At 40.4% G+C, this 25,885-nt stretch overlaps 3 protein-coding genes across 4 annotated transcripts; 2 read left to right on the plus strand and 1 right to left on the minus strand.

Annotated features, from left to right (window-relative positions):
• Positions 1-453: 453 nt before the first annotated feature.
• LOC130997783 (uncharacterized) lies at positions 454-6,650 on the minus strand. Of its 2 annotated transcripts, XM_057923207.1 has the most exons (3): positions 6,168-6,650; positions 3,359-5,276; positions 454-3,276 (listed from the first exon to the last, which is right to left on the minus strand). In XM_057923207.1, the coding sequence occupies exons 2-3, from the start codon at positions 5,267-5,269 to the stop codon at positions 2,554-2,556; spliced, it is 2,634 nt and encodes an 877-aa protein (XP_057779190.1). In that variant the 5' UTR covers positions 5,270-5,276; positions 6,168-6,650; the 3' UTR covers positions 454-2,553. The 2 variants fall into 2 exon arrangements, with proteins under 2 accessions (XP_057779190.1, XP_057779191.1); XM_057923208.1 differs by lacking the exon at positions 6,168-6,650 and having other exon boundaries at positions 3,359-5,328.
• A 6,692-nt stretch (positions 6,651-13,342) lies between these two features.
• Positions 13,343-15,538, plus strand: LOC130997786 (UDP-glycosyltransferase 86A1-like). Its single transcript, XM_057923210.1, has 2 exons — positions 13,343-15,158; positions 15,330-15,538. The coding sequence occupies exon 1, from the start codon at positions 13,729-13,731 to the stop codon at positions 15,139-15,141; it is 1,413 nt and encodes a 470-aa protein (XP_057779193.1). The 5' UTR covers positions 13,343-13,728; the 3' UTR covers positions 15,142-15,158; positions 15,330-15,538.
• Positions 15,539-15,744: 206 nt separating this feature from the next.
• On the plus strand, positions 15,745-17,687 carry LOC130997785 (UDP-glycosyltransferase 86A1-like). The gene is made up of 2 exons (XM_057923209.1): positions 15,745-16,557; positions 16,635-17,687. The coding sequence occupies exons 1-2, from the start codon at positions 16,017-16,019 to the stop codon at positions 17,549-17,551; spliced, it is 1,458 nt and encodes a 485-aa protein (XP_057779192.1). The 5' UTR covers positions 15,745-16,016; the 3' UTR covers positions 17,552-17,687.
• Positions 17,688-25,885: the final 8,198 nt, after the last annotated feature.

A 25,885-nucleotide genomic window follows, 5' to 3' on the forward strand; every position in this document is an offset into this window, starting at 1 on the left:
TCTCCATCCAAAAGCTTAAGCATTATTTCCAAGCTCACACTGTCCGCCTTATATCCAAGGCAAACCCTTTAAAGTTTGTGATGTCAAGACCTGTTTTATCTGACAGGCTTGCACGTTGGTACCTCCAACTGCAACAATTTGAGATTGTGTATGTTCCTCAAAAGGCTGTGAAGGGACAAGTGTTGGCAGACTTCTTAGCAGACCACCCAATTCCGGCTGAATGGGAGCTAAGTGATGACCTCCCGGATGAAGATGCACTTGTAATCGATGTCGCCCTACCATGGTGGATGTTTTTCGATGGAGCATCTCATAAAGAAGGTGCTGGTGCCGGGATCGTGTTCGTGACACCAGAACGTCAAGTGCTGCCATTTTCCTTCACTCTAACTGAGAATTGCTCTAACAATGTAGCAGAATATCAAGCTCTGATCCTCGGTTTGGAAATGGCGTTGAATATGCAGCAATCTCACCTCAAAGTATATGGTGATTCTAAATTGGTGGTTAATCAAATACTTGGACTGTATGAAGTGAAGAAACCTGAATTATTGCCATACGTCAAGTATGCTCGCAAGATCATTGAGTGGCTTGGAGATGTGGAAATCGAACATGTTCCAAGAAGTGAAAATAAGCAAGCAGATGCCTTGGCTAAACTCGCGTCTACTATAGCTATGATCAGTGGCAAAATTCAAATTCCAGTGTGTGAAAGATGGGTTATACCACCTATTTTTGAAGAAGAGAAATGTGAAGAAATTGAAAGTCATCTTGTTGAGGTCTTCGAAATTGAGGAGGAAGATTGGCGCCAGCTGTTGGTCGATTACTTGAAGTATGATAAATTACCAAATGATCCACGTCGAAGGGTTGACATCCGACGGCGCGCCACTCGTTTCATTTTCTTCAAAGGGACGCTTTATAGGAGGTCTTTTGATGGAGTATTTCTCAGGTGCCTAAGTAGTGAGGAAGCTGCTAAAGCCATGGAAGAGGCGCATTCTGGCATTTGCGGTGCTCACCAGTCAGGTCCAAAGCTGCACTTCCGAATCAAGAGGATGGGCTACTACTGGCCAACCATGGTGAAAGATTGTCAAGATTATGCACAAAGATGTCAAGCTTGCCAATTTCATGCAAACCTCATCCATCAGCCGCCCGAACCACTACACCCCACGGTTGCGTCCTGGCCTTTTGATGCCTGGGGCATGGATGTTGTTGGTCCATTGACAAAATCATCAAGGGGGCATTTATACATTTTGGCAGCGACCGATTACTTCTCCAAGTGGGCTGAGGCGATACCATTAAGAGAAGTGAAGAAAGAGACCGTTGCTGAGTTTATCAAGACCAACATCATCTATCGCTATGGAGTTCCTCGCTACATCATAACTGATAATGGAACACCTTTCAGCAACACGGTGATAAACAAGCTTTGTGAAAAATTCGGCTTCAAGCAACGGAAGTCATCAATGTATAATGCACCGGCAAATGGGTTGGCTGAGGCATTCAACAAGACTTTGTGCAATCTGTTGAAGAAAATTATTTCAAAATCAAAGCGTGACTGGCATGAACGTATTGGGGAAGCATTGTGGGCATATCGAACCACCTATAGAACTCCTACGCAGGCAACGCCTTACTCTTTGGTATATGGGGTTGAAGCTGTCATTCCTCTCGAGCAACAAATTCCCTCTTTGAGAATGGCCATTCAGGAAGGGCTAACTGAAGAAGAAAATGCACGTCTGCGTCTGGAGGAACTCGAAGCTCTAGATGAGAAAAGGCTGGAAGCTCAGCAAAAGTTAGAATGCTACCAAGCTCGCCTCTCAAAGTCTTTCAACAAGACGGTGCGAGTGCGTTCTTTTCAAGTTGGAGATTTGGTCCTCGCTGTGAGGAGGCCAATCGTTGTCACTCATCGTGTTGGAAACAAATTCGTATCAAGATGGGATGGCCCATATGTTGTCAAGGAAGTCTACACAAACGGAGCATACAGGCTTCTTTCTGATGACAACGTCAGAGTTGGGCCTATCAATGGCAAGTTCCTGAAACGTTACTATCCTTGAAAGGTGGTAGAAGTTGAAGCATGTACATATGTATATAGTTTAATGCAAAAAAAAAAAAAAAAAAAAAACAGAAAAGCCAAAAAGATGAGTCAGATGAAAAAAAAAACCAGAAATGGAGAAAAGCAAACAAAATGGAGTGTATGAAGACAACTCCTTGACGCACGAGCCTAAACTGCATGTTACTCCTGGCCCGCATGAGTATAAACTGTGCACGGCACCCAATCTCAAACACTTGTTGATCCTATGAACTACGTTTTGACTTGATCCCTTTCAAAAGGGTACGTAGGCAGCTTAGATAATTTCTAAGTTCAGTCATAAGTTGTGTTTGACTCTTTTCAATTTATATCATCAAGTTATGATTTAAGTTGATTATGTAAAACCAAAAGACGTTTCATTCCAAAATAGCAAAAAAAAATCAAGTCATCAAAAGAAGCACAAGCATCGGGAGAAGATGTCAAAATATCCATGACAAACCAAATGAGAATCATCAAAAGAGGAATGATAAAAATGCAATATACTAAGCAAAAGGGTCTTGATCTCTCAAAATCTGCTGCATAGACTCTAGTGAAAGCTTCAAGGCTTCCAAATTCTTCAAGACCTCATCATTTCTCGAAGCCTCTTCAAGCTTGGCCAGGTCTTCCTTGAGTACCTTGATCTCACCACGAGTAGTCTTGAGTATCAGGCTTCGCTGCTCCAAAGACACCAACAATTCTTTCTTGCGTTTCTCCAACTCATCAAGATCCGCTTTTAAAGCATCACAATTCGCAGCATCCTTCTTCTCTTTGGCAAACTTCTCTTGAAGGCAAACCTTGACCTCTCGAACTTTGAGTGTGTGGCCTTCATTGATCTCATGAGAAGCCGACCTTACTTTATCAAAAGTGGTGGCTTTGGAAAATAGTTCATCAATACTATCTTCAAGGTTGGAAAGGTCAAGACCACAAATAATCTTCATACGGGAAAGGCCACTCCGTATCTCGTCTTCAAGCGCCGATAGAAACTCGACTTTGGTTCTCTCAACCTTGTCACGAAGCTTTCCCCAGATGATCCTGCAGCACGACTTGAGTTCATCATCGATCATGCGTGTGGCATTGAACTCGGAAGGCGCCCCACATGATGGCATTGGTCGGGGGCGGGATTGTTTAGCAAGACAAGGAATTTCGTTTGACTTATTGGATTCAATGGATACACAGTCGATTGGTGAGCCCTTCTCAAGATTATTTCCAAACACTTCTTTCAAAGTCTACAAAAGGGCAAGAAGAAGATGCAATTAGAATGTGAAATTATATATCAATACGAAAAGAAGATAAGAGATGAGGAAAGACCTTGTTCACATCGACATCCACTAGAGTTGGCTCTTCCTCAACGTGACCCTCGGCCGGTTTTGAGGACCCCGCAATTCTCTTCTTTCTCCAATTACGCTCAGAATTGCTACTACCAGAATCAGCTATGAGGGTGGTAGAGACGACCTTCCTCTTTCCATCTTTGGAGTTGATTGCTTCTTCCTGATCTTTTCTTTTAAAAGTGATATGAGCCGGAGAAGAGATTTTGTTTTCAAAAGAAAATCTGTACGTCCTATCCCACCAAGTCTTATAGTCGACTGAACAATGTATCTTCATGTCCAAAGAAGATCGTGGAAAACATGCCCTTGATCGCGATCTGTGCAGCAAGCACATGCGCCAAAGGTTGAGACCTTCTTCCAAAGATGTCCTTCGAATGTTCTGAGTAAGGCTGCTGGGTACGATTTGGTAATAGCTAAATTGACGGCTGAAGCGGTGAGGACCATAAGACTCCACGATGAAGTGGTCATCCAACCGGCGAACCAAAAAACTCGAGCGAATAGCCATGAAGAAGCATTGCTCAATCTCTCTTGTATTTTCACCATCGACATAGAAAATGTCATCTTCCTTGGTGAATGTGGTACAATTCCAACGAATCGAATTGTACGACTGAATTCGTTCGCGGCACGCAACAGGCAGATAATACTTCGCAGCTCCTTCGCCTGAGTATAGAGTCATCTTGGCGACACCAAGGCTTCTTGGAAGGGGAATGTGAGTGTTGAAATAGAGCGCTATCCAACCATATATGAAATGAAAGGGTAGCGTCACCAGGACAAGAGAAGGCTCCATAGAACTAGAGATAGTGTTCAACCCTTTGTAGATGCTGGCTAGAACTGGAGCTGTAAGGGCAACTTTCTGTTTGCACGCCATCAAACTTGCCATTTTGAAAGAGGTTGGTCTAATCGACATGGCATCACCATCTGGAAAAACAAAGATACACAACCAGCAAGCTATATGAGCTGCCAAGTACATAGTGGTGTGATACTTGTCACTAGCATCAAGCTCGATGAATGGAGCCCTTTCTTCAGAAGACCATGGTTGATGCGCTTCAAATGAACCACTCGGATTATAAGTCGATTTGGGGCGTTGAGATTTCTTTGCCCTGCGAGCAGGAGGATGAGAATACTTTGAAGCTTTCTTCGACCAAAATTTGATCCATTCATCGATAGAAACTGAGCTCTTAGGATCCTTGCCATCACGATACTTAAGAGAATAGTAAGCAGAGAGTAGATATCTACAACTCAAGGGAATGAACGGGTTGCCAAACTGATCTTTGCCAAGAATCTCTTTCGCGCAGGGTACAACCTCATCATACAGTGTCCCGGTACACGGAAGCCCTGATAGATACTGTAAATCCCATAGAGAAATAGACATCTCGCCAGATGAAGTGAGAATGGTGTTCGTCGCAGGACACCAAGCTTCACAGAACGCTTTAACCATCTCGGGCTGGCAATCATAAGTGAAAAGAGAGGCATAAACTGCATCATAGATACCAACAACTCGGAGTTCATTCCCGCAGCGGCTAAGGATATCTTCAGTCCACTCCCAATAGCCTTCAAAGAAATGAAATTCCCCACGAAAGCTTGTAACCCTTCCCCATTTGGCATCTTTATCGATGATCCTTCGCCTCAAAGTCAATAGAAAATTGGATTCCTTGCTTTGCCAAGGACGGGCCGGATGCAATGTATGAGCCTTCGACGCTTTGTTCAAACTGATCTCGCTGGTCCATTCCGACTGATATAGAGAATTCAAAAGTTTGGGCCAAGGTTTCACATAGTGGCCTATCAATGCCGGAAATACTCTTAGATGCATGCCCATTTCCGTCTCTTGCTCATCATCACTCAAAATCAGCAAATAGTCTTGACCCTTGACCACAATATCTTTGAAGACCACCATCGTGATACTGCAAGGAAGCAACACATCCAGACTTAGAAATTTATTTGCATTTAAATAAAATGTGAATTAAATTCTAGTCAAGATAAACGGAAGCAAGCAAAAGGAGGCAAGATTGAATTATATATATATATATATAATAAAAAAGGAGAAATTTAATCATTTAAAAAAAAAAAAAAAAGAGGTCACCACTCCTTGAATTATATATATATATATGTATATATATATATATATATATATAGAAATTCAATCATTAAAAAAAAAAGTAAAAAAAAAAAAAAAAAAAAAAAATCGGCCCACTCCTAAACTTTCAAAAAGAAGGCCCAATACCCATCTATTACTCCTTGAGAAAACAAAAGAAAATAAAAGCCCATCTCATTTAAAATGAAAGCCCATTATTTTTTTTTTTCTTAAAAATCGGCCCACTCATCAAATGAAAGGCACACCAGAGCTCACCTCTCTCTCTCTCTCTCGCACACACACACACAAATACACGCAGATATACATACACACACACACACATTCATAGTGTCAGTCACACCTCGAGTGATTCCTCCACCCCATAATTCGCCCCCTTTTTCTCTCTCTCTCACACACACTCGACAATGGCGACTGCACAGCTCCCAGCAATGGTGCTGCTCCTCGTCGTCCTCGTCTCCGCCGCCAGCGGCGCAGATCTCTCCAGCGACCGCGCCGTCCTCTTAGCCCTCCGGTCGGCGGTGGGGGAGGCGCACCCTCTTCTGGAACACCACCGCCAGCAGCCCATGCAACTGGGCCGGCGTCCTCTGCGAAGACAACCGCGTCACTGCCCTCCACCGCGCCGCCGCCTCCGCCACCGGCGAAGGAGAAGTAAGATATGGAAGAAACGTGACAAGAAAGAAAGAAGATGACGAGCCCTCACCTTCACCCTCGTTGATGTTGAAGCCTGGTTCCTTGATCGTTTGTCGGCAACACAGCTCGATTGCTAAAGCCATGGCGTCATCTTCAGGGACGGATAAAAGGAGAGAACAGGCGGCTCCGTTGTTCGCCGAAGAGAAGCAGCACTGCAGCAATGGTCACAGCCGTCTGGAGATGCCGAGGAGCCTAAAATCACCAAGAAACAGAGATCGATTTCCGGCTATTTCCCCGGCCAACTCAAAAAAAAAAATACCAAGACTCAAGCCAACAAAACTTTCCCCAGCTGCATCGGTGAAGCAGCTGTATATATTTTAAAGATAAGAAAGATAAAAGAAAGAGATGAAGTAAAGGAGTATTTGCTGCAGCTAAAAAGAAGGAAGAACTACTCTATTTATAAGCAAACTTCTCACCAAATCTCTAAACTTAGCTGTTATTCCAGCGCCGAAGAGTGGAGTTCCAGCTATTCTTCCAGCTATGAAAGGCCTTCAAAACAAGCTGTTAAAGCTCAAAAGGGATTACATTTAATGCCTTGAAGGTACACTGTAAAAAGGGATGTTGCTGTTTGGATGCATAATGCCTTATCTTTTAAAACTCCAATAACCAAGTTTTGAGTTGAGTTAAACCCCATGCAAAAAGGAGAAGAAACACGTGGGTAGCTAAATGATGCTACTAAGAATTGGGCCAAATAAGTAAATACTTTGTTAAAGATATGGAATTGGGCTTGCAATACAATAGTTATATTGTATTGCCGCGAAATTGGGTCGGGGTTGAATAAATTGGGCTTCAATTTGACGACCAATTTTGGAGCCCATTTATCGAGATTAAAATTACAAAGCCCTAACGATCATCAAATTCAAGCAAAGAACTCCTAAATACGAGTATAAACTATTTAAAATTCCAAAATCAAATGAAGAACTCCTAAATACGAGTATAAACTATTTACAAAGTTCAAGAAATTCAAGAACTCCTAAATACGAGTATAAACTATTTAAAATTTCAAAATCAAATGAAGAACTCCTAAATACGAGTATAAACTATTTATAAATTCAAAGAAATGAAGAACTCCTAAATACGAGTATAAACTATTTACAAAATTCAAAGAAATTCAAGAACTCCTAAATACGAGTATAAACTATTTACAAAATTCAAAGAAATTCAAGAACTCCTAAATACGAGTATAAACTATTTATAAATTCAAAAGAAATTCAAGAACTCCTAAATACGAGTATAAACTATTTATAAATTCAAAAGAAATTCAAGAACTCCTAAATACGAGTATAAACTATTTATAAATTCAAAAGAAATTCAAGAACTCCTAAATACGAGTATAAACTATTTATAAATTCAAAAGAAATTCAAGAACTCCTAAATACGAGTATAAACTATTTATAAATTCAAAAGAAATTCAAGAACTCCTAAATACGAGTATAAACTATTTATAAATTCAAAAGAAATTCAAGAACTCCTAAATACGAGTATAAACTATTTAAAATTTCAAAATCAAATGAAGAACTCCTAAATACGAGTATAAACTATTTACAAAATTCAAAATCAAGAACTCCTAAATACGAGTATAAACTATTTAAAATTTCAAAATCAAATGAAGAACTCCTAAATACGAGTATAAACTATTTACAAAATTCAAAATCAAGAACTCCGCGATAAGAGTTTAAACTATCAAGATATATTTCGAGACTCGTCTATTACCAAAGACGTTTCGTCCATAAACAAGTCTCGATGGGGCAATTTGTAGACAATTAAATTGTCGTCGAATTAAATCGTGCCACGTGTAAATTCATGAATTAAATATTCAATTATATTTTCTATTTTATTAAATGAGATTTTATTCCTAAATTAAATAGATATATGATTAATATTTAATAAAATGAATTAATGGGCTTATTGGCCACTTAAGGCCCTAAGGCCCATGCATGAAGGCCCAAAGCCCATAAAGCCCACGAAGCCCATCTCTAAAATCTATAAATAGAGGTGTTGGGAGCTTATAAATGACAACGTGAAGGAACGGAAGATTGAAGAGCATAAGAATTCTCTCTAGTATCACAAGTAGAAGAGGCGAAGAATTGAAGAGTTCAAGTATTCAAGTATCTTGAAGAATTCTATCTAACGTTCAAATCTCCTTCAAATCTTCAATCGTTTGAGTATTCAAATCTTCAAGTATCCTTCGAATCTTCAAGTATTTGAGCATTCAAATCTTCAAGTATCCTTCAAAATCTTCAAGTATTCAAGGATCTTCAAATCTTCGAGTATTTCTTCAAATGTTCAAGTATTCCTGCGAATCTTTGAAGTGATCTTCAAGTATCCAAAGAAATCAAGTTCAAAAGCTTCAAGGCATTCTTACAAATTCTAAGAATGTTCTCAAATCAAATCAAGTTCAACGTTCAATCCAAAATCATGACTTGAGTCCTTTGGATTGGCGTCATCAAAACAAGTATTTCAAGAACCTTCGAGCTTATTCAAGAATCAAATGGAAGAGAAGAATCAGAGGATTAACTAGATATTGCAACCCGCATAAATCTATCTTCAAATCTATCAAATTATCTTTGTAACGCGTTTTGTATTTTATCAAATTGAAATACAAAAAATTTGTGTTTACAGCGTATTCTTTGCGAGTCTGAACGATTCGCCTCCATCGGTGATGACGTCCATTCGACGAAGCGCACGAAGAATACCTTCAAGGGGAGAGGGGGGTACATGATGATATCCTCCGATCCGAGTATCATGACTAGGCCTATAGGCCAAAAGGCAGCAAAGCGCGACAAAGGAAAAGGTAAAAAAGTTGAGTCGTCGTCGACATTAGACAAGGGGAACTACGTCAATATAATGAAAAAAGTCATTGAGAAGATCGACAATATGAATAAAAAGAAGCGCGATGTAGCAGAATCCTAAATTATTGCTTTGACACTTCGCAAGTGGAAGCGACTCAATTAGCGATGCACAAGCAATTATCTGAGGAGATTGCAAAACATCGAGGATGAAAGCTCTAGTTTTAATTGTAATTATTAATTTCTAATTTTAAAATTTATTGTTTTGTATTTTAATTAGTATAATTTTTGAATTTAAATTTAATGAAATTTTAAATTTTAAATTTGATATTTATTTTATTTAGAATTTGATTTTAGAAAAATATGGATTTAATTCTATACAATCCCCCCCCCCAATTATAGATGCTCTAAGGGCACAACTTAAAGCTTGAGCTAACATAAGCTTTATATATAATGTCGACAAAATTCTATGTTTTGATTAATGCGAAAAGTATAATGATGCAAACCCTAATGATGATTAAAATCTAGTTGGAGGATCAGGAAGTTCCCAACTAAATTGCAGTTTGGTACTGAAACCTAAGTCAATAAAGAAATGAATTGGAGAAATTCTATGAAGAGGTCGAAAGCTGCTGAAAACCCAACTGAAGATCTAACTAATGAGAAAAACTAAACTAATGAAGATATCCCAGTATGAAGTATCAACAAATGGCCAAGTTGATCAAGTTTGTGTCATGCCACCAACACGAAGATTTCGCTAAGTATGGAATGCAAATTGATGGAAGCATCAGTCTACTCATGTTGACTGACTGAATGATTCGAAGCTGATATGTGCCCAAACTCACCTATGTCACGTCAGCCCTAAAGTCAAAAAAGTAAAACGAAGTCAACCTTTAAAGCGTATCAAGTCATTTTGGACATTTAATGCTACCCATATTGCATTGAATGTGAATCTCGCTTGATCAGAAAAAATACAAGGATGTTTGTCGAATGTCAACATCAAAGTACAGATGTGCAGATCCATCATAGCTATTCATTTATACAATGAGAATATTTCAACGGACAACAAATCGCATTTGAAGAAAACTCTCTCCAACGACTCTATACAATTTCCTATCTATATATACAACAAAAGATCAAGATACATGGGGTGAAGGCTTTCTGGAAGTGCTATGTTCTCAAAGACTCTAACCTTTAAGGTTAACTTCCGACTACATCAACTGTCAGAATATGAACTCATTCTTCATTGTAAAATTCCAAGTTAATTCTTGAGAATATGTTTGCAATTCCTAGACTAGGCGTTTTCAATTGAAACATCCAAAGCCTAGATCCGCACACACTGAAAATACCCAACTGTTATTTATTGTAATAGTGTATTTACTTAGTTGGAGAAATCCCCTTTTGAAACTCTCATTCATTGTAAAAGATAAGTAAAGAAGTAAGAAGAAGTTAACAAGTAGCTTCAAGTGAGAAGTCTGAAAGTTGGCGAAGTAATGGGTGCTACCGGGAAATAGCATATGTTGACAATCCATATAAATTTAGGGGTGAGACTGTAAGGGATACCTTACTAAATTCTTCATATACCTTACATCTTACCTTTACCTCCAGTATAGAGAAATCGCATACCTTACCTATGGTATACCTTAGCCTGGTATACCTTAATTATAGTATGGAGAATATATTATACCTTTACCATGCCTTTATTTCGGTATATCGTACCGTATTTTGGTATACCGTATCATATTTTGATGTACCGCACTTTCATCGTATACCAAAATAATCGGTATATTGAAATTGATAAGTTTCAGTATGGTATATGGATAACTTAATTGTCTTAAACCTGCTTATCTAATAAACAACATCTAACAAATATAATAACGTCGACAATAAAACTCAAACACAATAAAATAAACTACAAAGTTTGTTCACGTCACAACAATTTCAAACTATATAAGTTGTCACAACAATTTCAAACTATATAAGTTATATGTAATTTATTGTAGAACAATAATCTTACTATACTATAGAATATAAATATGTAACATATATAGGGTGATTATTATATTATAACTATGTAACTCATATAAGTCGATTATTATATTATAATATTAATATAAACAAATACTATAATTCAGTTATGTTAAATTGTAGTAGTATAACTTACTCCCCTCGTCCTAGCCCAATATGTTTAGTTCTTTTCGGCACGAATATTAAGAAACTCACCTTTTAAATGATAAGTGGTGCGATCCACACAATTTTAACATTTTAAGTAGATTCCTAATTTTTCTTAATCACATTTCCTTCCCTTATCTCATTTAACTGTGCAATCTTAACATTACATGCTCAATCAATGTAAAAAACGATCCATCATTTTGTAAAAAAAACAAGGCAACAATTTATCATCAACAATAAGATGGCGGCCTTAAACACAAGAAGCCCTTAAACAATTTTCAGAGGCACACATAAAAAAGGAATTTCCTCACCCGTTTGTAGAAGGGAAAATAGATTCCCAACATTAGATCTAGCACCCCCCGGAATCGGTACACAAATTTTCCGGCCATTTCCGCCTCTTTCTCTTCAGCAAGCACCGACTTTTTTTCTTCAGCAACCACCGCCTCCAGCATATTGGTTTCAGGAACGAAGGTCACTGGTAGATCGATTTCCGGAACCACAGTATCCATCTTACATCTACCCTCTCGAACCACCTTCCATCTACCTTCTCGAAGAGAATGGGGAACGTAGCACCGAGATCTAGCAAATTTCAGATCCATCAAAATATTGCCAATGGGAGACGTAGCCACCGCTCAGATGGTCAATTTTGACGGAATCGACCATTGATGGGTCGAATTCCGCACAAATCAGAGTGGGGTTTGGAGTATACATCACGGCAGACTTTCATAGAGGTTGGTTACGGTTGAGGGGTGGAGAGACGGCGGCAGAGGTAGAAGAAAAGGGGTGGAGAGAAGGCGACTGGGGTTTGCACAGCAAGAGAGAGAAGAATGAGAGGAAAGGCGGATGTGAAATAGAATGAGGGTGATTAGGATTTATTTAGAGGGTATATCTACCTTAATTAATTGTCAAAGTTTAATTAATAAACCCCTAAGCATTTCTAAATAAAGACTGAGCCTATTCTAGTGGGACGTCTCAAAAAGAAAAACGAGCCTATTAGAGTGTGACGAAGGGAGTATACAATATTACATTTTGTTCATTTTTTATAGGGGTGAGCATCGGTTCGGTTCGGTGCAAAACCGAACCAAAAACTCAAAACCGAAAACCGAACCGACGGTGAAATTTGAAACCGAACCGCACCAATAGGGGGCTCGGAACCGAACCGAAACCGAACCGGTAAAACCGTCGGTTTCGGTTCGGTGCACCGAACCGAAATGTGGAAACGGCTGCTGCTGCTGAGGAGTCGCCGGACGGAGGCGCCGAGGAGTCGCTAGCTGCTGGAAACGGCTGCTGCTGCTGAGGAGTCGCCGGACGGAGGCGCCGAGGAGTCGCCGGCTGCTGGAAACGGCTGCTGCTGCTGAGGAGTCGCCGGACGGAGGCGCCGAGGAGTCGCCGGCTGCTGGAAACGGCTGCTGCTGCCAAAGAAGGCGCTGAGGAGTCGCCGGACGGACGAGGGCTGGGCTGTCACGCCTGGGCAGGCCGCAGGGGTCAGGGGACGAGGTCGGTTCGGCAGCAGCGGACGAGGACGCCTACACTGCTACACACGCGCCGAGGCCAAAGAAGGCGCTAAGGAGTCGCCGGACTGCCGGAGACGGACGGGGCGGAAGGAAAATCTGGGACTGTGAGGGAGTGGCTGTGGCGCGCAGAGAGATATGGGAGGGAGCGGCGCGAATGGAAGGAAGAAGACTTAGGGTTTCTTAGTTTAGGTTAAAACTAAAATTAAATATATTATAAAATATAAATATTTAATAAAATATTAATATTAGTCGGTTCGGTTCGGTGCAAAACCGAACCAAAACTACAGAACCGAAACCGAACCGAATTTTTTCGGTTTTTGGATTTTGGAACCGAACCGAACCGACCACCAATAGAATTGGCACCGAACCGCACCAATACGGTTCGGTTCGGTTCGGTTTTGACTATCGGTTCGGTTTCTGCTCACCCCTAATTTTTTATATAGTTTGATGATATTTATATTCTCTATCTTGTATAGTTATATAATAAATTTACGGTATATACCGGTGTATACCAGTGTACAGTATCATACCTTATTCCGATATATACCTTTAATATGGTATTTATTAAAAAAAATTGTATATACCGCGGTATCGATGCCCCGACCTCTATTTTACCAGAAATCTTTGATGCAGTATCATATCTTATCAAAAAAATTGGTATACCTTAAGTTTGATATTTTACGATATTTTTTGGTACAATATAACCAATGTATTGAGTTTTCATTATATTTTTTCAACCCTATCCAAAATAGTAAGCGAGACAATAATAGTGGCAGAGAGAACATTTGTTAGCCTTACTACTAACAAAATTAAATGATAACTTCTTTTAGTGAGATTTGGAAATGATACTTTAATCTGTGGATCACAATCGCACTGGTATATTAATGAGCAGTAGGTAATTTCTATTTCTAATTTTTTTTTTTCTTTCTTAAATGGAAATGGAAATCGAACTCATTAATTACCTAACGGAACTAGTATTAAATTTGTGGTCATCAAGACAGCGGGGCCAAAAGAGTCAATCAGGGCGAATGAGTTGTCGTCTTTTAAAAGCAGGAGAGACTGCAGTCCAGCAGAAAGCAAAACAAAAGAGAGAGAGAATATGGCACCGCATGCAATAATGGTTTCATTCCACCTTCAAGGCCACATCATCCCCTTCGTCAACCTCGCCCTTAAGCTTGCTTCCAAGGGCTTCTCCATTACCTTCGCCCACCTCCACTTCGTCCACCAACACATCTCCCAATCTCAACACGACGCCGATCCCTTCGCCGCTGCTCGCACCTCCGGCCTCGACATCCGCTACACAACCTTCAGCGACGGCTTCCCCCTCGATTTCGACCGCGCCTTCGACGCCGAGTATTTGAAGTTTTTCCGCGATGGATATCCGGATAAAGTCGATCAACTGGTCGGGAAGATACTGCAGTCTGATTCTTCGACTGCAGCTTCTAATTATTTCTTGATTGCTGATACATTCTGTGCTTGGCCGGAGAAAATCGCCAAGAAATATGGCCTCGTGAATGTGTCTTTCTGGACGCAGCCGGCCTTAGTTTTCAGCTTGTATTATCACTTGGAACTTCTCAGGGGAAAGGGCCACGTCCCCGTCGACGGTCGCCGTGAAATGGTGGACTACGTGCCCGGCGTCGACTCCATCAATACCAAAGATTTCATGTCGTATTTACACGATACAGAGCTGGAGGTGATACACGACGTCATTTTCCGGGCGTTTGATGCAGTGAAAAGCGCGGATTTCATACTCTGCAACACCGTGGAAGAGCTCGAAGCAGACACAATATCAGCTCTGCAGCAGAAGCAGCCATTCTATGCTATCGGTCCACTATTTCCGGCCGATTTCGCCACCAAGTCCATCGCCAGGAGCCTCATGCCCGAAGCTAACTCCGCGGACTGGCTTAATTCAAGGCCGCCGCGATCAGTTTTGTACGTTTCTTTTGGTAGCCTTGCGAAGACCGATAGAAACGTGATTGCCCAAGTCGCCGGCGGCCTTTTACTGAGTGGAGTGAACTTCATATGGGTTGTTCGGCCTGGAATGGTGGATTCCGGCGGTGGTGGTGGTGGTGGAGTTCTGCCGGAAGGATTTGAAGATATGACGAGAAAGAGAGGGCTGATGGTGCCGTGGTGCAGCCAGAATGAGGTGCTGAGCAATCCGGCCATCGGCGGATTCTTGACTCATTGTGGATGGAACTCCATTCTTGAGAGTGTGTGGTGTGGGGTTCCGATTATTTGCTATCCGTTGTTTACGGATCAAATCACGAATAGGAAATTGGTGGTGGATGATTGGAAGGTGGGGATTAATCTGTGCGAGGGAGAAGGCATTATTAACAAAGAGGAAGTTGCAGAGAAGATAGAGTTTGTGATGAGTGAGAAAAGGTCAGAAGAGATGAGACAGCAAATGGAGAAAGTGAGAAGGACACTTGAAAATGCAACAAGCGTGGATGGATCTTCGGAGCGAAACTTTGATCGTTTTGTTGAGGATGTGTCCCACCAAATTTTCAGCTGATACACTCTATTGCTGATGTTAGTCCTTGTACAATTTCTTAAATCAGAAAGGCCCAATTTTTTGGGCCATCGATTTGGATTGATTTCTTATTTGCAAATAAACCACACCCTTACAATAGAGTTTTACATGTGATTTATCTCTGTTTTGATTGATTTCTTACTTGCAAATTCCATTCATTGAAATTTCAGGCTATATTCAAGACTGTCAGTTCGCTATTCAATGCATTCCCAGCAGCTACAGAGTGTATGCAAGCATTCCCATTTCCCATTCTCAACTGTTATACACATCATATTAACAATGACTGTATTTCTAATGTTAAAATGTCATCAAGTTCTTATTTAGCAAAATTCTGCAAATCAAAGGGAAGCTCACAACTAAAATTGAACGAGTACTTCAATTTTTTTTTACCAAATCAATCCTTTAATCAGTGTCGGATATGTAAACATATATCTAATTAATTAGGGGGGAAATGATAATGAGATTGTAACAAGAAGTACAAATCGGCCCTGTCAAAATAATTACCTAGATGACGGTATCAAGCTTAATTTTTCAACAAAATAATATTTTTGTATGACCCTGATAATACATGCATCCATACCTTTTCAAATTCAATTTTGCTTCCGCGATATCCACATAGGAATCTGCATATATGATTTGTCTCTTTCTGCCTGTTGAATTTTCTCTTGTCCAAGGCAACTGATTAACCACACAAACATAATCTACAAATACGTACACATCACCAATAGATGAGACGTACGTTCAATTATTTGAGAATCCAAGAATTCAATAATACAAGCACATGAACTTATTTCATACATATATATATATGTGTGTGTGTGTTCTGTGTTGTATTAAATAAACAAAAAACAGAATACATGAGAAATATAAGCATGGGAGAAAGGGGGAGAAAGGTCCATGGCATCATGATATGCGTTCCCTACCAAGGGCATCTCAACCCATTTGTGAGTCTAGCTCTGAAGCTTGCCTCTAAGGGCTTCGCCATCACATTCGTGCATCTCGAATTCCTTTACCGCAAGCTATGTGATGCCCACCACGCCAACAAAACTGACGTCGACCTTTTTTCTGGAGCTCGAGAGTTAGGCCTCGACATCCGTTTCACCACCATGGCCGATTGCTTTCCTCTGGAATTCGACAGAGATGCCAACTTCCCCGAGTATTGGGACACTATGGTGCGCGATTTCCCAGCTCTCGCCGATGAATTTGTGGGCAACATAGTGAGTTCTGAGCCTGACATGCTCCATTTCTTGGTGGCTGACACCGTCTACAACTGGCCTGCCGCCGTCGCCCACAAATACAACCTTGTCAACGTTTCTCTGTGGACGCAACCCGCCTTGGTCTACTGTTTGGCGTATCACTGGGATCTCCTCGAACAGAACGGCCATTTTCCATGCAAAGGTATCTTACTTACACACAAATTAAATCTTGTCATTTTTGTGATTTCAAGTAGATATTAATTTTGGAGCATGCAACAGATGATGTGCCCGAGGAAATAAAGTACGTTCCAGGAGTTGAGTCAATAAATACCAAGGATTTAATGCACTACCTAAAAGAATCCCAATTTGCAAGCGTAGCTAACAGATTGACGCGCTTGATCTTTGAGCAGGCGAAGATGGCCGATTTTGTCCTGCAAAACACGGTGGAAGAGCTTGAACCTCAAACGCTAGCAGCCCTCCACAAATACCTGCCAAACTACGCCATCGGCCCCCTTAACTTCTCCAAAAACCTTCCAACAAACACTGTCACCACGAGTCTTTGGTCGGAGTCAGACTGCACCGATTGGCTCGGATCCAAACCCCCTGCTTCGGTGCTGTATGTCTCGTTCGGGAGCTTCGTGCACACCAATAAGCAGGTGCTCGAGGAATTGGCGTACGGACTCGTTCTCAGTGGAGTGAATTTCATATGGGTGATTCGACAAGGTATTCTGGGCGATGGGGACACCAATGCGTTGCCCAGCGACAGCTTCCAGGATGCCATTCAAGAGAGAGGGCTGATCCTCGGATGGTGCGATCAGATTAAGGTTCTGTCCAATCCTGCGGTTGGAGGGTTCTTGACGCATGGTGGGTGGAACTCGACTTTGGAGAGCATGTGGAGTGGCGTTCCCATGATTTGCTATCCCATTGGATTTGATCAACCATGTAATAGGAAACTGGTGGTTGATGATTGGGAGATTGGGGTCAATCTCTGTGAGGATTATGGATCTGTTGATAGGGAACAAGTGGCCCACAAGATTAAGAGCTTTATGAATGGAGGTGTTTCGGATAAGTTGAAGGAGAATGCGAGTAGACTGAGGCAGCTGGTGCACAATGCGGTGGAAATTGATGGCTCTTCCGAGATAAACTTCGACCGCTTTGTAAAGGATTTGGAGGCAAAGATTCATGCCCAAAATTAATGTTTTTTGGTTTCACTTAGATGCGTGCATGATTTTGAGTTTAATTTGGTAAAGCACATGGGATCCTTTGTCCCATAATTTAGTGTGTACAACTGTTTACCATTCTTAATTTATTAAAATTTTTAATTTTTAATTATATTTTCTTCAATTTTAATTTATTATACTTTAATATAATAAAAAGATAATTAACAAGATTCGGTCATTCACTTAGGTTTTATAATTAGATGCGTGCATGATTTAGAGTTTTGGTAAGCGTAGTGGTTGAGCTCACAAATGGAGTCCAACTGTCAAATACATATGTGCAACTAAACAATATTTTTTTCGTATATTTAAAATTAAATGTTAAAAGTAAATATAAGTTATGATTGGATATAATCTATATATATAATAGCAAAAATAAATTCTATGCTACCTGGCGTTATATAATCACTAAATTCTATTTTTTCTTAATTTTCATTCATTCTTATTTCTTTCTAAATTTTTAATCAATTTTCATATCTAAAAATCATTATATTAATATTCCATATAGTATTGCCTTTGTACACACCTTTGGGATATTGGATTAATCATGTACATCTTCTTATATATAATAAGTTTTAAACGAGTGCATAAATTAGGGAGTATAATTTTTATTATTCATACTATTTATTGTTAACACACACATATAAATGTTCAGGAATCCACATTTATTTTTTGTGGAAGACTTCACTAATTGTAGAATCTAAACAAAAGATTATCTACAAGTGAGACCTTTACTCCACTTTAATTTAATTATTTTGGCTCTCACATAAAAAGTGAAACCCTTATTTCACTTACAATACATTAAATAACTTTATTAAATATGTGTCACTCTTAATTGGATACTAAAAATTGGGATGGATGGAGTAATATTATGAGTCCAATCCTACATGGCTTTTTCTCTATTTTTTGTGCTTATCTTTCTAAATTATCAAGGCTTTGGCTTAATTTTAAATCAATTTATTTATCTTAAATCCCACATCCAAATTTTAACAAACTTCTCCAATTATAGTAATGTATTTATTAGGATCAGCAAATTCACCAACAATTAAATTTGACCAGTTAATTAGTTGGTCAAATTAATAGTTATACTTTTTATTGCAAAATTTAATTTGACTAATATTTATTTGGCCAAAAATTAAGTTTGCTAAAAATTTAATGAATTTCATAAAAAGTTAGTATATAGATGCACATAAAATTTTTGGAGATAGCGAAATTTCTTTCCTCTTAATCATTTAAATCAAAATTTTGTATATCATAATTTTATTTTCAATTTTATCAACACTAAATTACATAGCTTTATCAAATGTCCACGCAATTGAGTATTTATAAGTAATGGGAGTATTTGATAACACGATTTTATATGTTTTTTGTTTATTATATGACTTAAATCGTTGTATTAGCTATTTAATTTTGCAATTGTGATTACAATAGCAATTCAAAACTGAGAATGCTTTTGAAATAGTCATTTTAAAGAAGAAAGCACAATATTTGGCCACTAATTGAAAAAACACAAAATCTGGCCATTTATTACGTGTAAAGACCAGATTCGGTCGAATTCGGGTTTGCGCGCGGGTTAGGCACATATGACACTATTAGTGCCATATTTGCCAACCGAAAAAAAAAATCTAAGTATATGGCACTAATATGATCATAAGTATCATTCGTGCAACACTACATAAGAGAGTATATGATATTAATGACACTAATATGGCCATAGGTACCATTCGTGCAACACACTAAATGGAGAATCTAAACACTAAATGGGGAATCTAAACCCTAACTAAATGATAATTTAAATCCTACGGGGAAGTGTTCAAAATGGTCATGTAACTGCACCCAAGTATATGACACTAATGGCACTAATATGGCCATAAGTATCATTCGTATGGCACTAATATGACCATAAGTAAAATTCGTGTAGCACTGGGTATATGACACTAATGGCACTAATAGTGCCATGTGTGCCTAACTCACACGAAAACCCGAATTCGATCCGAATCTGGTCTGTCCTAATTAGGGGCAAAACAGTCTTAAAATGTAAAAAATGGTCAAATTTTATATTTTTTTAATTAGTGGCCAAATATTGTGTTTCCTTCTTCAAAATGGTCATGTGAGTATATTGTTTCTTCAAAAATAGATCAAATTTAAATTAATTAGCGTAGTTAAATGGACAAAGCAAAAAAAAGGTTTTACCATAAGAAGCATCTTTAATGTTCCTTCGTCAAATAAAAAATTGTATCAACTTAAGATGCTATTGAATCACGTCAAAGGCACAACTTCTTACAATGATTTTAGAAAGGTGAACGACGACCTGAAAGACAATTATAAGGAAACATGCCACATAATGAATTTCCTAGAAGACGACAAAGAGTGTATTTTATCCGTTTTAATTTTTTGTGTTCTTTAAATAATTTATTAATATTTACTTTTTGTAATGTCGAAATTTTATTGAGATGAATAATCAATTATTGTAACAATTTATATTTCATTATTTAAATATTTATAAATTTAAACGACTTTAGGTGGTAAGCAGATATCATTATACGAGTTTGGGAAGAGGACAAGCAATAAAATTATTTTTTAATCAGATATGAGATTAGTACGAATATATAAATTCTAAACATGCTTCGTAAATTGTATAATTTCAAAAATTATGAAATTGGATGGCACTAGTTTTAAGAAATGTTTAGTTGATAGTGTGTTGAGTAGAAAAAGGTACCGACCACTTTTGAATTGTGGGGTTATTAACTGTAGAGAAAGGTACCGACCACTTTTATTATTTATACTAGATATTAATAATATTTACTTTTTAATGTTTTGATTTTCAATAAAACAAGTAATCAATTATTGTAACAACTTATATTTGACTTTTTAGATATTAATAGACATAAACGAGTTTGCTAATTGGGTAATTGGCTGACGAATGAGCCCTCTCTCTCAAGGGAGTCTCTCGGCCGCCGCCTAGGCGGTTCTTCCGCTGGCAGTTCTGGCCGGCCGGCTGGTCTTCTCCGGCCGGCATTATGACGACCCTCACGTCCTCCGATTTTCCTCCTTTACACACCAACGTTCATGTTCTACCTAGGGTTTCCCTCCAGCCACCGCTTCCGTCTTCTCTTGCGAATCCTTCTTCCGGCGGCGTGTTGCCTATGGGCTTCAACTTGTCCCGTGATTGCTCCCTATTCCCAGAAGTTCACGAGGCCGATATCTTGGCGGCAACTAGGGTTTCTTCTGTGGGCCTAGCAGTGCAACTTTCGTGCACGACAAGTTCGACCGTGGTCCCTGTGGCTTCTGCACCCTCGATGGGGACTAGGGTTTCGGTACTCCCTCCTCATTCCGTGTCTGTCACTGCAAGTCATGCCTCGACACCGGTTTTGGAGTCGAGGGTTCCCAAAGTTGGTTCGACTGTGATGGTAACTGGTGCAGACCAGCGTTTTGACAGTAGCAGGGCGATACTTCCTTCATCTGCGGGCAGTTCTCTATCGCCGTTCGCGGACTCCGTCATTACCTCATTTTCGCAGGATCAATCCTCTTCCTGCAGGGACGTTGATCAGTCCGATGTTCTTCGTTCGGGGCTGTTGGGAACCTTGTGGAATATCCTAACCCTTGTTTTGATGATACTAAAAATCATAGGACTTAGTTGTAATAGACTAGAATCGTTTTGAACTCAAGTGTTAGAGTTCGTTTCTAGTTTAGTTGCGGTGTCGAAGACTGAAGACTGAAGACTGAAGAATGAAGACTGAAGACTGGAGTTACCAACTGAAGTATCAGTTGAAGACTGATTATTTAATGCGCGCAATGGACTGATACTAAAGTCAAGTATCAGTTGAACATTCCTCCTAGGACTGATCTTCCAACGTTCAGAGGAAGCCACGTACGCACAAGTACAGCCGCATTAAATGCAGAGATATCACAATATCTTATCTCTGCAGAGGTCATTCCTATCTGGTGGTTACTTTTCAGAGATGTCACTTCTCCTGTCCATCAAAGAGAGCCGTTTCCACACAGACAAGGAACCTCGAAGATTGAAGCCTCAGCCCAAATTCGAATTGCTCTCCAACGGAAGAAATCTTGATGACGATTTACGCCAACGGATCTATTCAAGAGTTCTCCTACAAATAGCGCTCAAGGATCACTTCAATCTTCACCAATTCAACGACATAAGCTGAAGCTCTGCCGAAATTGCTACTCAGCCTAAAGCTTAACCGCCCAAAGCTTGAATCGAAGAAGAGAATTCCAAAGCCAAAATCAGTCTCTACTGATTACATACATTCTCTTAGACCCTAGGCATATATCTGTTTACCCAGAAGCCAAAGGTCAAACTTGCTTCAAAGAACTTGTTCTTTGTAAGTATAGTTGACACTCGTTTAAACCTCTCCTCCATAAGAGTGTTTGAGTGATTCGGAGTTCAGGAAGGTACTCTGAACTCTGAGTGGGAAGTCTGAGCATGAGGTGTGCTTAGCAGGGAAATCCTACGCGAGGTGTGTGAGTGCTGAAGAGAGTTTATCTTTAGTTTACGGTTGTGTGCACCAGGCAAGCACACGGGTACGGTTTGCAGTGCACCAGGCAAGCACTTGCGGAGTGGATTGTTGGTCTGATCAACCAGCCGTGGATGTAGGAAAGGGTTTTTCCGAACCACGTAAAAGTCTCTGTGTTATTTACAGCTTTCAGTTTTACATTCAATACTTGTGCGATTTCAATTGATAAAACTGAACACTGACTAACAGGAAAGAGAAACCTTAATCCAACTATCTGCTCCACCGAGGCTATTCGAAACTAAGTTTAATTTTCACTGCGTATGATATCAATCTGACTGAACTATCCTCTGATAGTAAGGAAGAGTGATATCATCTCTATCTTTGCAAACACGACTGAAGCCCTTACGTGGATCAGTTAAGTTCCAGTGACTTAACTGATAACTCTTTACTGAAGAGCTTTCAGTATCAGTCGTCAACCCTGTTGGTCAAAACTAATTTCGGTAAAACAGGTGTCTTGTTTGCATGTAAAGTTTCGCTTTAATCTGTGACTGAGATCCCTCTGATTGAGGTCGGTAGATTGTTGTAAAAATAACCTATAGGTGTATTCCCCCCCCATACACCTATTCGAGACCCCCCGGACCTAACAGGGGCAGCCGGAGCAGCAACGTTTGCTTTTGGAGTTAGGCCGGGGTCGAGATGTTCCGTCCGGTACTCCTCCCGTGAAGTCGTTTGCCGAGTCTCTTAGGCAATCTTCGGGACGTCCCGCTGACATCCCGGCTCATGATTTTGCGGTGCTGAAACCCGCAATGGTGGACGACAGGCCGTGCCTCTCTATTTCCTCAGCTTTCCGTCAACGGCAAATCAAATCCTTTCAGCATGTTATACATGGGAGGGTTTTCCTTCGCAAAGGCGATTCGCCGAGATTTGCGGCGGATCTTTTTACTGAGCTCTCTATCCTCTGGAAAACGTCGTCTCCTTGGCAGGTTATCCCTCTGGGCAAGGGATATTTCACTTTGAAGTTCTCGTCACCTGAGGATTATGCTTTGGCTTTCGCGAAATCTACTTGGCGTCTTCGTATGGGAATTCTTTTCCTTCAGGCTTGGACTCCCAACTTCAATCCGAACAAGATTGTTTCTTCTACTGCTCAGGTTTGGGTCCGAATCTTTAATCTCCCGCATGAGTTTTGGCATCCTGAAGTTCTCTCTGGTATAGCTAGGCATGTTGGAACTCCTATTCTCGTTGATGGCATGCCTGCTAGGGCTTCGGTTGGTTATTTTGCTAGGGTGTTAGTTGAGATGAATGTGGCCTTGGATATCCCTCAGTTTCTTGATGTTAAATGTGATGATGATATTTATGAAATTGAGTTTGGTTATGAGAATTTGCCATACTTCTATTGTCTTTGTTCTGCGATTGGCCATGCCACTGATGACTGCAAATCTTCGGGCAAAAAGCCTGCTTCTCCGACCAAGCAGACAGACAAGGATAATAATTTGCGGGGCAGGAAGCATCACAATAGATCTCGACAATGGAAGAAGACTAGGAGCCGTTCTGTTGCAAACCGACAGCGCGCGAATGAGGTGCCTTGTTCTACTGGGCTTAATGATGCGGAGTCTTTACCCAGGCGTGAATATGTTACTGCTGGGAAGAATTCTATGGAAAAAAGCAATCGGTTTGAGGTGTTGGAAGGTAGGGAGTTAGAGAATGGAGACAATAAGGCAGCACGTAGAGATGACTCAATTTCGGGACCAGATTCTGTACTCGATCGGCCCATTGATGCTCAAGATAGCAAGGAGGACACGGCTGTTATGGAGGTTTCCAACAACCCTGTGGATGAGGAGATCATTGCAGACGATCGAGAGGCCGTTAGTCCGGCAGCACGTTCGCAGAGGGAGAACGATGCCGGGTCTGAGATTATGCAATCTGCTGTGGTTCCATCCACGGACTTGGCAGATGATTTAGCATCTCAGTTGGAGCTCACACATGCTGATCAGGAAGAGTTGGCTAGTCGTATTAGCAGGTTAGAGGAGCAGGTTAGTCAGGGGATGCAAATGCTCGTTGACAATCCTAAGCGTCGATCGGGTCGACCTAAAAAGGGTATGGAACATCCGAAAACTCCACTGAATCCGATTGACAGTATAAAAAGTCGGCTCAGGAATGCAGAGGATCCAAGCATGCGGGTTATGAATAAGGGCGCTGTTCTTGACACTCCATCGTCGGTGGAGTTCTTGAATAAAGTGCACAATGCGCAGTCTGGAAGAGCGCTTATACAAAATTTTATGGTACACTCTTCTTCTTCAGACACTGCTCGAGCTATGTCGGCTGTGGTTTCTAAAAGATGGGGAGATATGCTGGATGACGAAGAATCTTTTAACGAGGATGATTTAATGTTCTCTTAGTCTTAGTTGTTTTTTGGTTTTCCGTGACTTCTCGCAGGGCTTTCGCTTGTTTTTTCGCTTGAACCTCTTTGTTCTTTTTTTTTAATAAACTTTCTATTTCAGCAGCAGACATAAACGAGTTTGAGAAAAATTAGCGAATATTACTATATGTGTTCGGGAACTGGTACTAAAAACACTTTTGAATTGGGTTTGCAACATGATTGATATATAAATTCTAAAAGGATATTCTAAAAAGATTTTGTATAATGTATAATTTCTATATTTATTATAAATCAATTTTTAATCTTTTATAATTTATGCTATTTATTATAAATGTATACTTTGTAATGTCCAGAAACAAACATATTGATTGTAAGCTTTTATTGAGTTAGATAATCAATAACTATAACAATTTATATTTTTTATTAAGATATTTTATAAAATTTAATGCGTTTTAAGTTTTTAAATTTCACTTTAAAACTGTAGTGTTTAATAACCTCAATTTAAAATTCACTCTTTTGTACACCAAAATGAATTAAAAGACTAAAATACCCTTATATCATTAAATAAAAGCAAAAAAAAAGGGTTGAAGAAGCCATCGTGTCCGGCGAAATGGGCAATCGGAACAGCGACGAGTCGGCATCGGTGTCGGCGACGAGGAGGGTTCCACACATACTATTCCTCTGCTGAGCCCTAGTTTTCGCCTATTCCATTTTTCTTCAAAAATGAAGCTTAAATTCTTAGTTAAATGCACATATATGTATTATAATGCTATGAGAATCATGTTTAGTTGATATATAGCTTGAGTTTGTTGATATTTGTTGAAAAAATTTCAAAAATTGAAGGTTTTTTGCTTGAAAATTTGAAATTTATAGTTTGGGTTTAGACATTGTTGGTTGGGATAAAGCTTGAGTTCTTAAGGGCTCGATGGAGGTAAGGAAGACGACTCCATCGAGCCCATGATGGGAGGCACGACGTGAAACCGGCGACGAGGGCACGATCGTGCCCATGATCTCTGCTCATGATGGCGGCGATCGTGGGCATGATCGTGCCCTCATCGTCAGCTTCACGTCGTGCCGCCCCCTTCCCTACCCCCGCCCTCGTCGTGTCCCCCTCGCCCCATTGTGCCATGCTCGCGCCACCGTAGCCGGGCCTCACCCCCGTCGTGGGCGTGCCTTGCCCTTGTTGCCTTCCCTTTCCCCGTCGCCCGTCGTGGCCTCCACCGTGGCCCGTCGTGCCTTCGATCGAGGACACGATGGGGGTTGCCATCATAGACACGATAGCGTCGTTGTGGACACGACCGTCGTGTCCCTCCTTCCCGTCATGTCCCTCCCGCCCCTGTCGTGCCCCCTCCTCGTCGTGTCCTCACGCCCCGTCCCCATCGTGTTCCCCTGCTCTCGTCCCCGCCCCCGCCCACATCGTGTCCCCTCACCCCATTGTGTCGTGCCTCACGCCGTCATGGC

The sequence above is a fragment of the Salvia miltiorrhiza genome, chromosome 8 (assembly GCF_028751815.1).
Source record: "Salvia miltiorrhiza cultivar Shanhuang (shh) chromosome 8, IMPLAD_Smil_shh, whole genome shotgun sequence".
Classification (NCBI taxonomy): domain Eukaryota; kingdom Viridiplantae; phylum Streptophyta; class Magnoliopsida; order Lamiales; family Lamiaceae; genus Salvia; species Salvia miltiorrhiza.

Coding starts and splice junctions, on each gene's coding strand:
- LOC130997783 (XM_057923207.1), bottom strand. CDS start 5,269: ATGGTGGTCTTCAAAGATATTGTGGTCAAGGGTCAAGACTATTTGCTG. Junction 3,277..3,358: donor TGGATGTCGATGTGAACAAG/GTCTTTCCTCAT, acceptor GCCCTTTTGTAG/ACTTTGAAAGAAGTGTTTGG.
- LOC130997786 (XM_057923210.1), top strand. CDS start 13,729: ATGGCACCGCATGCAATAATGGTTTCATTCCACCTTCAAGGCCACATC.
- LOC130997785 (XM_057923209.1), top strand. CDS start 16,017: ATGAGAAATATAAGCATGGGAGAAAGGGGGAGAAAGGTCCATGGCATC. Junction 16,558..16,634: donor CGGCCATTTTCCATGCAAAG/GTATCTTACTTA, acceptor AGCATGCAACAG/ATGATGTGCCCGAGGAAATA.